The sequence below is a fragment of the Bos taurus genome, chromosome 21, assembly GCF_002263795.3.
Source record: "Bos taurus isolate L1 Dominette 01449 registration number 42190680 breed Hereford chromosome 21, ARS-UCD2.0, whole genome shotgun sequence".
In the NCBI taxonomy this organism is placed as follows: domain Eukaryota; kingdom Metazoa; phylum Chordata; class Mammalia; order Artiodactyla; family Bovidae; genus Bos; species Bos taurus.
The window spans coordinates 16979647-16995651 of record NC_037348.1 but is presented as its reverse complement, the minus strand read 5'-3'; the positions used below and the strand labels follow the sequence as shown (position 1 = coordinate 16995651).

The 16005-nt window shown below is 44.3% G+C and overlaps 1 protein-coding gene across 1 annotated transcript in view; it reads right to left on the bottom strand.

The window, feature by feature from the left end:
- Window positions 1-16005, bottom strand: part of AGBL1 (AGBL carboxypeptidase 1) — a 939272-nt gene that overhangs the window by 857956 nt on the left and 65311 nt on the right. Inside the window, exons 2-4 of the mRNA XM_015459153.2 lie at window positions 9329-9392; window positions 6782-6928; window positions 2244-2375 (exon numbers count right to left, since the gene is read on the bottom strand). Of these exons, the coding sequence (XP_015314639.2) occupies window positions 2244-2375; window positions 6782-6928; window positions 9329-9392 (343 nt within the window). The remainder of the gene's footprint in view (window positions 1-2243; window positions 2376-6781; window positions 6929-9328; window positions 9393-16005) is intronic.

Genomic DNA, 16005 nt, shown 5'->3' with positions numbered 1-16005 from the left:
CTTTTCAGCACCAGGTAGCAATTTTGTGGAAGATAATTTTTCTACAGACTGGAGTGGGGGATGCTTTGGGGATGATTCAAGTGCATTACATTTATTGTGCCCTTTATTTCTATTATTATTACATCAGCTCCACCTCAGATCATCAGGCGTTAGATCCCAGAGGTTGGGAACCCCTGCTACAAAACCAAAATAAGATATCTCAAATCTCATGCTGCTGGCAAGCTCAAAATGGGAATGGCATACCTTCTGCCTACTCATCAATAAGAGTTGTCCTTTATGCAAAGCCACAGCCTCTCATTTAGAATTTCCTTTTTTTAGACATTGATTTGGATATATTCTTTTAACCTCTCTGAAATATTGTCTGATTATCTAGTCAATATATATGAGTGTGAATGGAGATTCTGTCTGTGAACATGGAGTCAAGCATCTATCTGATTTTTCCCTAGAAATACTGTCTTTTGATGGGCCCTCCACGCTTATTCACTTCCAAGGTGTTTCAATGGTAAGATGAGGGTTCAATCCCTGGATCAGGAAGATCTTCTGGAGTAGGAAATAGCAATGCCCTCTGGTATTCTTGCCTGGAGAATTCCATGGACAGAGGAGCCTCGTGGGTCACAGTCCAAAGAGTCGGACATAACTGAGTGACTGAGCACACACACAAGTACACACACGCACACACCATGCTTATTCATGAAATTAACCAATAAAACATGTCCCTACTATTTTGGTAGTTCTGAGGCTAGTTACAGAAAAGGTCACCTATTAATTCCCTGTATGGGCATGCTTCCTATTATCTCATAGGACCGAGGGAAAAGAGGAAAGCAGAGAAGCAAAACACTTACTTAGCAACTGTTATGTGATGAGCTTACCCGTGAACATGATCTTACTCACCCATCCACCAAGTCTATGAGGTCTTATTACAACTCTGACTTTACAAAGGAAGAAACTGAGGTTAAACAAGTTAAGTGCCCATGTCATATGACTCTTAAGAAATGAAATCAGAGTCAAGCTCAGGTCTTCTTGGCTCTAAGCTCACGTTCTTTCCTCTAGAGAGTATTATATCTAAATAATTGCCACTTTTCTTTCTGCAGGAAAGGAGCTTAGAAAAGAGAAATAAAAGTCTATGTTCATTATACTGAAATAGGTGGTACAGAATATAATCTATTAATAAGAACTGTCTCTGTGTGGAGAGTAGAATAAACATGACTTTTGCAGTTAGAAACTCAGCCCTCATGACTTATCTGTATAAACTCAAGCAATTTCTTCACTCTCCTAAGCTTCCTTTTCTTCTTCTTAGCTATCAAATGCTAAGTCTACATACAGGATTGTTAACAATACTCAGAAATAATCCAAATTAGGAGATGGCAAACAACATCAACACTTCTACTATGATATATCAAATTACCTGAAGGACCATTTTAAGACACATTGGGAGATAAACTTGGGTAAAGGATGTCATGATGCATGCGTGACTTCAGGGACACAGTGGAGAGATTTGTGATGTGAGGGCTGCTCTTGACAGCTGTAACACATTGCACTGTGCCTTGGATGTAAGGACTCAATAAAGTCTGCTTTCCCCTGGAATAGGTTTTTTTCACCTTGTAGTACTGACAGAGAAATGTAGAGTGCTAAAACAAGTAGCTCCCAAGGGAAAACATTATGGACCTTTCATTTCAAGAACTGATTCAAGAGTTCTCCATGGACACTGACATAGAGAACACATTTATGACACGGGGTGGGGGTACGGGGGGAGGAGAGGGTGGCATGTACAGAGAGAGTAACATAGAAACATACATCGTCATATGTAAAATAGATAGCCAATGGGAATTTGCTGTATGTCTCAGGGAACTCAAACCAGGGCTCTGAAACAGCCTACAGGGGTGGGATGGGGAGGGAGGTGGGAGGGAGGTTCAAGAGGGAGGGGACATATTGTATACCTATGACTTATTCATGCTGATGTTTGGCAGAAACCAACACAATACTATAAAGCAATTATCCTTCAATTAAAAATAAATAAAAGGAAAAAAAAAAAAAAGAGTTTTCCACAGCTGAGGAGGAGACAAAGAAATAACTTCTCACCTCTACAGTCTCTAGAATATGAGGATCCTCATGGTTTATTTATCTTGTTGGGATTACATCTGTCCTCCACCCAAGCCCTCCTTCCAACCATACTCCCAAATGGTTTCTAGGTGCTCCAGTCCAGATCTGGAAGCCCTCCAGAGAGCCACAGTTGAGTTGCTTACCACTAGAGGCGAACACACGCAGAGCCCAGAGACAGTGGAGGAGGTTCTGGCTGTGGCATAGGTTTTTCCTGGCCAGAATCAATGTCACATCAAGTGCTTCCAATTCCAGTGCCTTCTGTCCAAACTTTTTATCTGTGAACACATATCAATCCATCTTTGTTGTGTTGCACATTAATTCTGACAGTTGTATACTACATGGGGGAGAGGACAGTAAAGACGGTGGAGGGAAGAGGATTGTCATGGAAATGAGACTTTTCAGATCTAGTAGAAAATGCTAATAAATATGTCTCCATTAGAACCAGATGGCTCCAAAGAGCCCATCAAGGGTACTCATATGGTCCATTATTCTTCAAGTATTATTTACATGTGCCTTGTGGGTTGTATGACTCTTATCCCCTGTATGTAAGAATGCTTCTGGTTGTTCTCAAACATGAGCTAGATGTTAGTTGGGTATAAATTTATTTCTCTAAGACAGTTTTAGAATCAAGGATACTCAAGTGACATAACTTGGGCTTCCCTGGTGGCTCAGTGGTGAAGAATCTGCCTGCATTGCAGGACATGTGGGTTTGAGCCCCAGGTTGGGAAGATTCCCTGGAGAAGGAAATGGCAACCCACTCCAGTATTATTGCCTGGAGAATCCCCATAGACAGAGGAGCCTGGCAGGCTATAATCCAGTGAGTTGCAAAGAGTCAGACACAACTTAGCAACTAAACAACAAGTTACATAAATTCAAATGTAGTGTGTGGACCTTGATTGGATCCTTCCCTGAGCATGTCTGTAAAAGGCACGCTGAGAACATTTTAGAGAAACTAGAATGAATATAAATATGCATGTCTTGTTAATTTGCTAGATTTGTGATTCTGGTATTGTGATTATATAAGAAAATGTCTCTCTTCAAAAAATTCACTCAAAAGTGTGTAGGAGTAAAATGCTATCTCTAATTTTCCTTAGAATATTTCAAACAAACATAAATAGATTAAGGAAATATGATAAAATGTTAACAATGGTTTGATCTGAGGGATAGGTATATAAGAGGTCATCATTCTATATGATAGAGGACTTTAAAATAAAAGGTGAAAACATAATTTCAGAAAATATAATTTTCTCCCCAGATTTCTTGAAAATATTGATCAAAATAAACCTGATATTCAGACTTGTGGGTGAGTCATTATTATTTTAATAATAGTGAATAAGCATAAGAAATAAATAGAAAGTACTTTTTATTCTATGCACTTGGTTTTCACAGGATAACAAATGACTATGCCACCTGTCACATTTATCTCTGTCCTTTTCCAAGTGCAATGCCCAAGCCACGTTTATGTTAGCAAGAACATGGTCACTATCAGATTCATCACAGGGAGAAATGAGTAAAACAGGTAACATCCTAAACCTCAATTACCAATATTTATCTCTGGACCAAAGGACACCAGCAAAGAGACTGTGACTGAACTCATATGACCCATTCCCTTTATCAGAAAAGAAAGATATCCGTTCATGAGCAGCCAATCTCATTGCTGTTCTGTTCAGCTCAGCCCCTGACAGCTTGAATGCTAACATCTAGGATTACAGTCTTTGATGGCAGAAGGTGTGGTGATGTAATTATGGCAATGGTAATATCGGGGTCTATAACTTGAAAATCACTTCTCTGATTCATCTCTTTCTCCTATAAAACCTACATGACTCTTATTTGCCAAGCCTCTGACCCTACATGCTAAGCAGGTGACATACAACCTTGCTTAATCCTTACAGCAAATGACCCAAGAATTATATACTGAGACCCATTTTGTCGATGAGAGCCCAATGGTAACTTGCCCAAGGTCACATTGCTAATAAGCATCAAGCCAGGGATTCCCTGGTGGCTTATATGATAAAGAATCCACTTCAAATGCAGGAGATCCAGGTTCAATCCCTGGATCGGAAAGATTCCCAGGAGAAGAGAGTGGCAACTCACTCCAGTATTCTTTCCTGGAGGATTCCATGAACAGAGGAACCTGGCGGGCTACAGCCCAAGGGGTGACAAGAGCCAGACCCAACTAACGACTAACACTTTCACTTTCAAGCCTAAAACCCAAGTCTGAGTCCCCAGACTCTGCTATTTAGGGTGTATATCATGTTTCTTCTGTCTTCCTGGAGTTCACTTAGCCCACTCTTTGTTTCATTGACTTCTTCTCATCCTTCAAGATGAGGCTCAAATGTCACCTCTCTCTGTCAACACCATCTTAGAGGAACATCACCCTTTCTTTTCCTTCCAGTTACTACCTAGTTATTTGTCACCATCTGCTATTATCTAGCTAATTATGTACTTCCTGCCCTTCCCCACTTGAATGTAATTCCCACAAGAGCAGACCCCCTTATCTGTCTTGGTGACAGTGGCATTCCCATGGGCCTAGAAGAGTGCACAGCCCTGGGAGATACGCAGTCAATATCTGCTGAGTGATCAGTGGGTGATTTCTATGTGTTTTGTCTGGAACGTGACCCTGCAGGAGCTGGCTGATGCCTGGGTCTCAGTCACTGTTTGCGAAATGTTGAAGGGACTCAAAGCAGAATTCGAAGCGTTGAAAGGAAGGAGTACCCCCAGAGCTCTGTGCCCTCAGCGGCTGCTGCCTTCACAACATTCAGAGGAACTGCGCTTCTTGATTGTGGTCTGCGTAAAGTGTTCATGTTAGTTGCTCAGTCATGTCTGACTCTTTGTGACCCCACAGACTGTAGCCCGCCAGGCTCCTCCGTCCATGGAATTCTCTAGGCGAGAATACTGGAGTGGGTAGCCATTCCCTTCTCCAGGGGATCTTCCCGACCCACAGATGGAAGCCGTCTCCTGCATTGCAGCCAGATTCTTTACCATCTGAGCCACCAGGGAAGAAGCCCTGTGGTCTAAGACTGCACACAATTGGAGCTTAACTGTTATGACTAATTTGTAACATTTGCATGCAGCCTGGGTGCCCAGGCTTTTTCAACTGTGCTCCAAAGGGTCCTAGGGTTTTAGGGAGGTGTTTCAGGGTCTTCCATGTGAAAAGAGAAATGGATGTGGAGCATAAGTGGGAAGAATTCTAAACCCCCATCTTCTCTTCAACCAGGGAAGCACCACTTCTACATGACTTATTTGGGTTTCTCTAGTAGCTCAGTTGGTAAAGAATCTGCCTGCAGTGCAGGAGACCGGGGTTCAATCCCTGGGTTGGGAAGATCCCCTGGAGGAAGAAATGGAAAACCACTTCAGTATCCTTGCCTGGAAAATCCCATAGACAGAGGACCCTGGTGGGCTGCAGTCCATGGGGTCACAAAGAGTTGAGCACGACTGAGCAACTAACATTATACACTCTATCACTAGTGAGTTGAAAACTGTCCTTCCAGGAAAAGAGGGGTGGGATGAATTGGGAGATTGAGACTAATGTATATATGCTATCGATGCTAGGTATAAAATAGATTAAAATGAGAACCTACTGTACAGCACAGGGAACTCTACTCAGTGCTCTGTGGTGACCTAAATGGGAAGGAAAGCCAAAAAAAAAAGGCAATATATGTATACATATAGCTAATTCACTTTGCTACTGAGTAGAAACTAACACAACATTGTAAAGCAACTATATTCTAATAAAAAATTGTTTTAAGCAATGGCTTAGTCATGTCCAACTACCCCATGGACTGTAGTCCACCAGGCTCCTCTGTCTATGGAATTCTCTAGGCAAGAATACTGGAGCAGGTTGCCATTTCCTTCTTCAGGGGATCTTCTCAACCCAGGGATTGAACACCAATATCCTGGATTGCAGGCAGATTCTTTACTGCCTGAGGCACCAGGGAAGTCCTTGATAAACTTAACAAATGAATTTTTAAAAAATTAATGAAAAAAAAAAAAACTGGCTCCCCAAAAGTCATGTCTGCCTGGAACCTCAGAATGTTATGTTATTTGGAAACAGTCTCTGCAGACTTAATTACTTAAGTAAGGTCGTACATATTTGAGTATGCCCTAAACACAATGAGGATTTAGGGAGGGCTTCTTTGGTGGTCCAGTGGTTAAGAATCCGTCTGCCAATGTGAGAGACGTGGGTTTGATCCCTGCTCTAGGAAGATTCCACATGCCATGGAGCAACTCAGCCCATGCACCACAACTACTGAGCCCGAGCACCTAGAGCCCACGCTCTGCAACAAGAAAGCCACCGCAATGAGAAGCCCATGCACTGTAACTGCAGAATAGCCCCCTCTTGCTGCAACTAGAGAAAAAAAACCTGCACAGCAGAAAGACCCAGTGCAGCCAAAAATAAATAAATAAAGTTTAAAAATAAAGTGATTGAAAACCTCCTTGGAATATCTCCCCTCCGTCCTCCACACGTCTCATGCCCCAGGTAGTCCACTCCTGCTCTGGGTCCAGTCCTGAGCCCCCAGGTACCTGGGATGTGCTCGCCTGTGGGGCGGGTCCTGCCATCATCACCAAGGTGTCTAGACCTGCTTCCTCTCTGTTCTCCCATAAAAGCTTCCCCAATCGTTCCCATGATAACAACCCCAGATACCCTTCCAGCCATCCTTGGGTCTGGGGGCGTGGGTACCTCGGAGGCCAACTTTGGCCAGCAGCCGGAAGAGCGGCAGGAGGATGACGTAGTCCGGAGAGGCCGTCCTGGCCGTGTCCACCAGGGTCCGCAGAAGGGCTTCACTCCCACCCTTGCTGATCATGTATTGGATCCTCCGGTCTGTGCCTGAGGGGGCGAGCAGAGGGGCCCTGAGTCTCACATAACTACCCTCCTGTCCTTGGAGCAGGAAGCAGATCTCACAGCTAGAGACTGAGCAAGTGTTGATTCATCTCATCTCAGAGACAGTAAGTGTGGAGTTCATGAAGCATCTTGTGTAAAGTTGTGCTATTAGGTAAGGGGCCAGGGGTAGGGGTGACGGGTGAGAAATGGAGAAATAATGAAATATTTGAGAACTTGCAGCAGGTATAATAAATGGAGCCTAAACTCTCCTTTCCTAAGACTCTATGAAGCCAGTGTATGTGGGTACTTGTGTTGCATGTATTTGCTGATGTTTAGTCACTAAGTTGTGTCCAACTCTTTGCGACCTCATGGACTATAGCCCGCGAGGCTGCTCTGCCTGTGGGGATTCTCCATGCAAGAATGCTGGAGTGGGTTGCCATTTCCTTCTCCAGAGCATCTTCCCGACCCAGGAATCAAACTCATGTCTCATGCGTCTCCTGCATTGGCAGAAAGATTGTTTATGACTGAGAAACCTGGGAAGCCCTGTTATCACATGTAAAGAAATATGCATGTAGGCTGATGTACAAAGTTATGACCAAGCTAGACAGTATATTAAAAAGCAGAGACATTACTTCGCCAACAAAGGTCTATCTAATCAAGGCTATGGTTTTTCCAGTAGTCATGTATGGATGTGAGAGTTGGACTGTAAAGAAAGCTGAGCACCGAAGAATTGATGCTTTTGAACTGTGGTGTTGGAAAAGACTCTTGAAAGTCCCTTGGACTGCAAGAAGATCCAACCAGTCCATCCTAAAGGAAATCAGTCCTGAGTGTTCATTGGAGGGACTGTTGTTGAAGCTGAAACTCCAATACTTTGGCCACCTGATGTGGAGAGCTGATTCATTTGCAAAGACCCTGATGCTGGGAAAGATTGAGGGCTAGAGGAGAAGGGGATGAGAGAGCATGAGATGGTTGGATGGCATCACCGACTCAATGGACATGGGTTTGGGTGGACTCTGGGAGTTGGTGATGGAGAGGGAGGCCTGGTGTGCTGCGGTTCATGGGGTTGCAAAGAGTCGGACACGTCTGAGCAATTGAACTGAACTGATAATCATATACTTGAATAAAGTGAGAATATCAGTATCCCTCAGCTATTAGGTTTAAATCATCTCTTAATAGAAGAAAGTTTAGTTTGATAGCTTATCTAGAATAATTTCATGAGTGGTATTAATGATTATTTTGTGCTGGCCTTCAGTAACTGATGTGAGGGACGTATGGAAACAAGCAGAGTAATCCTTTGAGAAACAAACACCTAATAATATACCTAGGGAGTTTTGAAGAAGGTCTGGACTAAGGTAAAATATGTTGGTCTTTCTACCTTAGAGTAGTTTTAAAGAAGGACCTCCCCCATCTTACCCCAGGATAAGCCAAAAGGCAGTGGTTACGTTTCATCTTGGAAGGGGACTCACATGATTCTCTATGCTCTTGAACCAAGGTGGTCAACAGGGTAGGAGATTATAATCAAAGAAGACTCTCTGATTTTTCATCCTCTACTAAAGGGGCAATAATCAGTACCTATTTCAGAAAGAGAACTCTGTGGTTTCATTCTAAGAGTTCCAGACACCACTGGACAAACCGAAGTCAGAACTATCCCAGAGAACAAATGGGCTTCACCTCCAGAGGGTACCTGATGCAGAAGAAGAGGTGTCACCCTGCCACTGGAGTGCAGCACAGCCTGAGGGTAAACCTCGATACGAGTGGACCCTTCCTTCTGAAACTGTAACCTGAGGGTCTGGAGCTTTGGAGCGACGTTCACTGTGGTATTTCTGTTTGGTACGAATATGTCTTTCTAATGCAACATGGCTGGCTTCATAGAAGTGAAAGCTAAGTGAATGCTGGAATGCTCAAGAAGCTGTGTTTTCCAAGAACTTCAGGTGGAAAAGAGCTGATAGAAGTGGGACCCAGTTGACTCAGTTGATGCCACCATAGTGACTTCTGTCCATTTATCCCTCAAAATATAATGGCTGACCACACTGCTAAGTCTAGCTCCTGCCTCGTCTTCCTGTCTCCACTTGACTTACGTGAGAGAGCTGCCGACACCTGGCTCTCTAAATGGGCCATGATGAGGGAAGAGGGGGAGGCGAGAGGTCAAACCACTGAGGGCTGGAAGTCCTTGGCCGCAGAGATGAGATGTCACAGAATAGCCACCCAGAGTCTAAATGCCTCCTAAATTTGGGCCACTGTAGGGCGGGTGACATGATTGAAAAGCCCAAAGTACATCCATCTTATGGTGACTTTGTCTCGCACAGAAAACTTGGAGCAAACCCCAGGCCACACAGTCTCTTGGGAGACATGGCATCTGCATGCCCCATGTCCGCCACAGGAGGAGTGAGGTCATGACCTACTCACCAACTGAAAGCAGATCTCCGAGGAGCTGGAGGATGGCCAGGATGGACTCCCGGTCTGAGGAGTTCTACAATGAAAGCAGATAGCCATCTTTAAGAAGAAAGGTGAGGGTATAGCCAACTAAGGAGAACCGTAGGGAGGTTTCCTCAAAAACTAAAAGTAGAACTACCATAAAACCCAGAAATCCCACTCCTGGGCATATATCCAGAAAAGATGAAAACCCTAATTTGAAATGATAAATGCATCCCAATGTTCATTGCAGCACTATTTATAAAAGACAAGACACAGAAGCAACCTAAATGTCCATTGACAGATGAATCGCTAAATAAGATGTGGTGCATGCCTGCGTGCTCAGCCGCTTCAGTCGTGTCTGACTCTTTGCAACCCTATGGACTTTAGTCTGCCAGGGTTCTCTGTCCATAGGATTCTCCAGGCAATATACTGGAGTGGGTTGCTATGCCCTCCTCCAAGGGATTTTCCTGACCCAGGTGTCAAACCTGCATCTCCCAAGTTGCCTACGTTGCAGGCAGATTCTTTACCACTCAGCCACAGGGGAAGACCAAAGAAGATGTCACACATATATACAATGGAATATCACTCAAGCATTAAAAATAAAGAAATAATGACATTTGTAGCAACATGGTGGATCTAGAGATCGTCATACCAAGCGAAATATATCAGAGAAAGACAAATACCATACGATATCACTTACATGTAGAATCTTTTAAAATGACACAAATAAACTTATTGACAAAACAGAAACAGAGTCACAGATATAGAAAACAAACTCATGGTTACCAAAGGGGAAAGGTGGGTGGTGGGGAGATAAATTGGGAGTTTGGGATTGACACATAATACCACTATATATAAAACAGGTAATCGACAAGGACCTACTGTATAGCACAGGGAACTCTACTCAATATTCTCTAATAAGCTAAATGGGAAAATAATTTGAAAAAGAATAGATGCACGTGTATATGTAACTGAATCACTTTGCCGTATACCTGAAACTAACACAACATTATAAATCAACTATGCATGCTAAATAGCTTCAGCCACGTCTGACTCTATGCAACTCTATGGACTATAACTCACTAGGTTCCTCCGTCCATGGGATTCTCCAGGCAAGAATGCTGGAGTGGGTTGCTATTCCCTCCTCTAGGGGATCTTCCCTGCCCAGGAATCAAACCCACATCTCTTAAATCTCCTACATTGGCAGTTGGGTTCTTTACCACTAGCACCACCTGGTAAGCCCATACATCAAGTATACTCTAATAGAAAATAAAAATTTTAAAAGGAAAGAAGGCAGAAGAAGGGAGGTGGCATGGTCAAGGGTATGCATGGGAATGGCAGCTTCCTTCTGCCGAGAAGGACTTTCTACAATAAGGAATGGCTGAAGGGAGACTCCCATGGTGGTCTGGTGGTTAAGAATTCACCTTCCAATGCTAGGGACTCGAATTAGATTCCTGGTCTGGAAACTAAGATCCCACATGCCTCAGGGCAACTAAGCCCATGCACAAGTAGAGAGAGGACCACCTGCCACAATTAAGACCCACAGCCAAATAAATAAATATTTTTTAAAAAACAAATCGTTGCATGGTTGCTCCTTAAATAAAAACTGAAAAGGACTCACTGAGTGAAGCATCTCAGGGGCTCTATCTCCATATTTAGCCTTCAGAAACTGGCAACATCAGCAAAATGGGCAAAAGAAAACACTGATAGTTCAGGCAGAAAGGGCAAATGAAAAGGGGCTTTGTGGGCCAAGGTAGCAAAGCCTTTGCTAATTTCAGGAGGCTTAGATTATTGTTCAATCCAGGACAGAGAGCAGAAACAGAAATCCACTAACATGTTCACATGGAAAGACTTCCCTGACTCACAAGGATGAAGTGTTGTTTTCTTAAGAGACACCTGGGGTAGCAACAAATCTCATGACATAGCTCTGTGGGGTATTTGCAATCCTTGACACTCTCCCCTTTGTTACACGGGAGAGAACACCGAGACTCAGAGGGAGGGAGGGCTTAATCAAGACCTCTGTGGTGATCCACAATGCCAACGCCAGAGTACAGCCCAGGCCAGGCTCTCAACAACCAGGCCAGTGTCATTGCATGGTAATATGTTAATTTTCTAGCTCTCAAGCACTTCTTTACCTATAAGTTGCAAGTTTGCACCCATAAATAGCACCTCTCCAAAGCCCCCACTCTCCAACCCCTCGTAAGCATCATTCTATTACACTCTCTGTTGCTGCAAGTTCAGCTTTTTTAGATTCCATATATCAGTGGTATCACACGGTATTCATCTTTCTCTGACTTATCTCACTAAACCTAATGCCTTCAAGGTCCATCTGTGTTGCTGCAAATGGCAGGATATTCTTGTTCTCGTGGCTGAATAATATTCCACTGTATGTATATACATCTTCTTTATCCATTCATCTGTTGAGGGACACTTAGGTTGCTTCCATATCTTGGCTGTTATGAAAAATGCTCCAGTGGACATGGGTGTGCAGATGTCTCTTCCAGATACTGCTTTCAAATCTTTTGAAGATAAAGCCAGGAGTCTTATCTTACACCACTCACAAAAATTAATTCGAAATAGGTCAAAGACTTAAATCTAGGACTTGAAATCATGAAACTCCCAAAGAAATCACAGGAGAAAAAAAAAAAATCTCTGACATTAGTGTTGGCAATGTTCTCTTTGGTAAGACACCAAAAGCACGTGCAATGAGATTAAAATAAACAAATGAGACTACATTAGACTGAAGAGCTTTTGCACAACCAGGGAAACAATCAACAAAGAAACGTCAACAGAATGGGAGGAAATACTCACACACGATGGGCTTCCCTGGTGGCTCAGCGGTAAAGAATCCGCCTGCCAGTGCAGGAGACACTGGATCGATCCCTGGGTTGGGAAGATCCCCTGGAGGAGGGCATAGCAACCCACTCCAGTATTCTTACCTGAGAATTCCCATGGACAGAGAAGCCTGGCGGGCTATAGTCCGTGGGGTCGTAAAGAGTCAGACATGACTTAGTGGCTAAATAACAACAATTAAGATATTTTTTTTAATTTATTGGAGTATAGTTGCTTTACAATGTTGTGTTAGTTTCTGCTGTACAGCAGTGAATTAGCCATGCTGTTAAGTCGCTTCAGTTGTGTCCGACTCTGTGCAACCCCATAGACTGCTGCCCACCAGGCTCCTCTGTCCCTGGGATTCTCCAGGCAAGAACACTGGAGTGGGTTGCCATTTCCTTCTCCAATGCATGAAACTGAAAAGTGAAAGTGAAGTCGCTCAGTCGTGTCCAACTCTTAGCGACCCCATGGACTGCAGCCTACCAGGCTCCTCCACCATGGGATTTTCCAGGAAAGAGTACTGGAGTGGGGTGCCATTGACTTCTCCATATACATATATCCTCTCTTTTTTGGATTTCCTTCCCATTTAGGTCACCACTGAACACTGATAAGATACTATTGTAAAGGTACGCTTTTACACACCAAACAAGGCAAAAAAAAAGGTCCATTATGGACAAAATGCCCAAACTTAATACTTTAACTCATCTTCCAGGTGTGATGAGACACCTGGGGTTCCCTAGACATTTGAGGTTTATACGCTTACCAAGGAAAAGACTTGGATTTGCTCTGGGAGCTTCTCCACAGGGAGCTGAGCCTAAAGAAGGCAGCCTCAGCATCACTTTTCTGATGCCTCCTATCACAGCTGCCCTGGACGCTAACAGAAGGCATCATTCTTTGAGTCCCCTCCAACAAATGTCATGCACAGCTGTGCTCCGTGTCAGTGTTCCCTGTCCTCTCCCACCCTTTGGTCTCCCAAAATCTGGGAACAAGAACCAAGGATTAGGGAAGCCACTGATATATCATCCCAGGGAATCTGCTAGTCTTCGGTTCTGGTACCAGTTCCATTGTAGGAGAGGTTCCCCCACATCCACAAACAATACTCTGGACACCATCAGGTTGTCCTACAGTTCATCTCCATTCTGACACTATCTACCCAGAGATAACATCAGATCCCAGAGGCTGAGGGGTCAGTCCTACAAGATCGCCCACCCCCACTTCAGACTCCAGTGGCAAGTCCAGGTTGTGACCCCTCCTTCTGGCCAACATATTTGTTATAAATCAGGGGTTCCAGTGAGCTCCTCTAATTCAGGGTGTCAATCACAAATCTAGGTTGTTAATCTGTCCTTCCAGTTCACTGGCTATAAATTAAAGATTCCCATAACCGACCTCCTCCTTGGGTGTGATTAATTTGTTAAATCCTCTCCCCGAACTCAGAGAAACATTTCACTTTCTGGATTGCTAGTTTATTGTAAAACAGTATAACTCAGGAACAGCCAGATGTAAGAGATGCCCAGGGCAAGGTCCGGGGGACTGGCACAGAGCTCACATGCCTTCTCCGGAAGCATCACTCTCCCAGCATCTCCACCTGTTCACCAACCTGGAGGCTCTGTAAACTTCATCTCTCAAGTTTCCTGTTTTCTTTCTTTTTTAATTTTGGGGGGAGAGACACACCAACAGTATGTGGGATCTTAGTGTTCCGAACCTATGCCCTTGCCTTGAAATGTGGAGTCTTAACCCCTGGACTGCCAAGGTAGTTCCCCTATCCTTAGATAGTCTATAGATTCAACTTCTGGCTCTTCTACCTTCCCTGGAGGTAAAGGGGACTTGGGGTGTCCTGGGGAGCCAGGAAGTCAGACTGAAAGTCCCAACCCTCCAACCACATGGTCAGTTCTCCTGACAGTCAGCTTTCCATTCATAGATGTGGTCCAAAAGTCAACCCATTAACTTAACAAAAGACAAGTTTATTGCTCTCATCACTGAGGATATTCCAAGGGTTTGGGGAGCTCTGTGCCAGAAACAAGAGGAAGACCAAATATCTATTTTTTACTATAAATCACAAAATATCCAGCCCTTTGAAAATGGACCCAAAGATGGCTGATGGTAAAAAAAAAAACAAAGTCCCTTCTCTGCAATGAATGATGTGTCTGGATCCACCAGCAGAAACCCCCATAACTGCTCTTCTTTCTGAAAAGAGGGAGGGGGATAAGCCATAAAAGCAAGGCTGGGCAATATCGCGTAACTTGGTATAAATGCAGGATTCATCAGTTAACTGTGAATAATGAGCAAAAAGGAAAACAAGAGAGGCAACAGGGTGATGAGAAAGGAGCAAAGAGAAAAGGGAGAGAGGAAAACTAATAAAGTGGAAACTGATTGAAGAGGGATAAAAAGATCCATGTTTAATTTCCTTTCATTCAATTATTCATGCATTCGTCCCACAAATGCTCCCTGGAAATCATGCATGTTCCAGTCACTGGGCTGGGATACAAACAGATGGGAACACATTCAGCCTTCACAGGGCTCCAGGCCTGGCTGAGACGAACAGCTGGCAAACAGTTAGGACCCAGGATGGTTAAGGACTGTGACAAAGGTAAACGTGGATGCTAGAAGAATTCAGGGACGGGGTGTGTAACCCAACCAGGTCCATGAGTGATACATCTGGGAAATCAGGCAGAAGCGGGGCAGGAGTGATGCTGAAAGCCCAGCTGCTCTGCACACGGGTGCTGAATCATATCTCAGAGACAAGTTCTGAGTGAAGTAGAAGAGGATAGATTTACTGCTTTGCCAGGCAAAGGGGGACACAGTGAGCTAATGCCCTCAAAACCATGTGTTTCCAACTTTGGGAAGATAGTGAGGAGTTTTATAACCGTTGTTCAAGGAGGCTGTGATCACTCATGGGCATTCTTCTGATGGGCTGACAGTGAGGTAAGCAGGAGTCAGCATCAGCAGCCTTCGGGTCCAACCAGTCTGGGGTCTACATGCTTGTGGGCCACCTGTCATCACCAATCATTAACTTCTTCGACCTGGAGGGGCTTTCAGTATCTGCGTGCATGCTAAGTCACTTAGTTATGTTTGACTCTCTGTGACCCTATGGCCTGTAGCCCACTGTCCATAGGCTCCTCCATCCATGGATTCTCCAAGCAAGAATACTGGAGTGGGTTGTCATTTCCTCCTCCAGGGGATCTTGCTGACTCAGGGATAGAACCCACATCTCTCACATCTCTTGCAGTGGCAGGCAGTTCTTTACCACGAGTGCCACTTGGGAAGCTCTTCAGTATCTGCAAAGAGCTCAAAGATATTGTTGTGTGTATCCCTTGATGGGGTAACAGGGCCTTGCCCCAAGGTGGCTCTTGACTGTTTGTTTCTCCCTGGTCTCGCATCCCCTCCCTTCCCTCATTAACAACTGCTTGAATCTGTCCCTTGGGACTCAGGGAAGGTCATGGAGGATAAATGAAAGCTGTTTCCTGTAATCAAAGAAATGGGAGACACAGTAAGGCCTTGTGCCTGGGAGCCCCACAGGGCCCTGCACCATATCAAGGGGAATGTTCCAGCTGTGTCACAGCCCTACTTACTCAGAGGGAAGCATGACAGAGTGTGGCAACCTTGGAGGATGAAGCTGCTTCCAGGATGAAGCAGATGGTGAAAGGAATTGTGAGTCTGTGGACAAGAACTAGGTCTCACTCATTTCTGCATTCCTGTGTCCTGAGGTGTAATAGATAATCGGTATATTTTATTGGATCCATTTATCCAGCTAAGAGATTGCCCACTTTTAGTTCAATGCCCACTAATGCTCCCTGAGAACAAGCACTCTCTCCTAGGCTTCTGCTGTACCTTCCAGC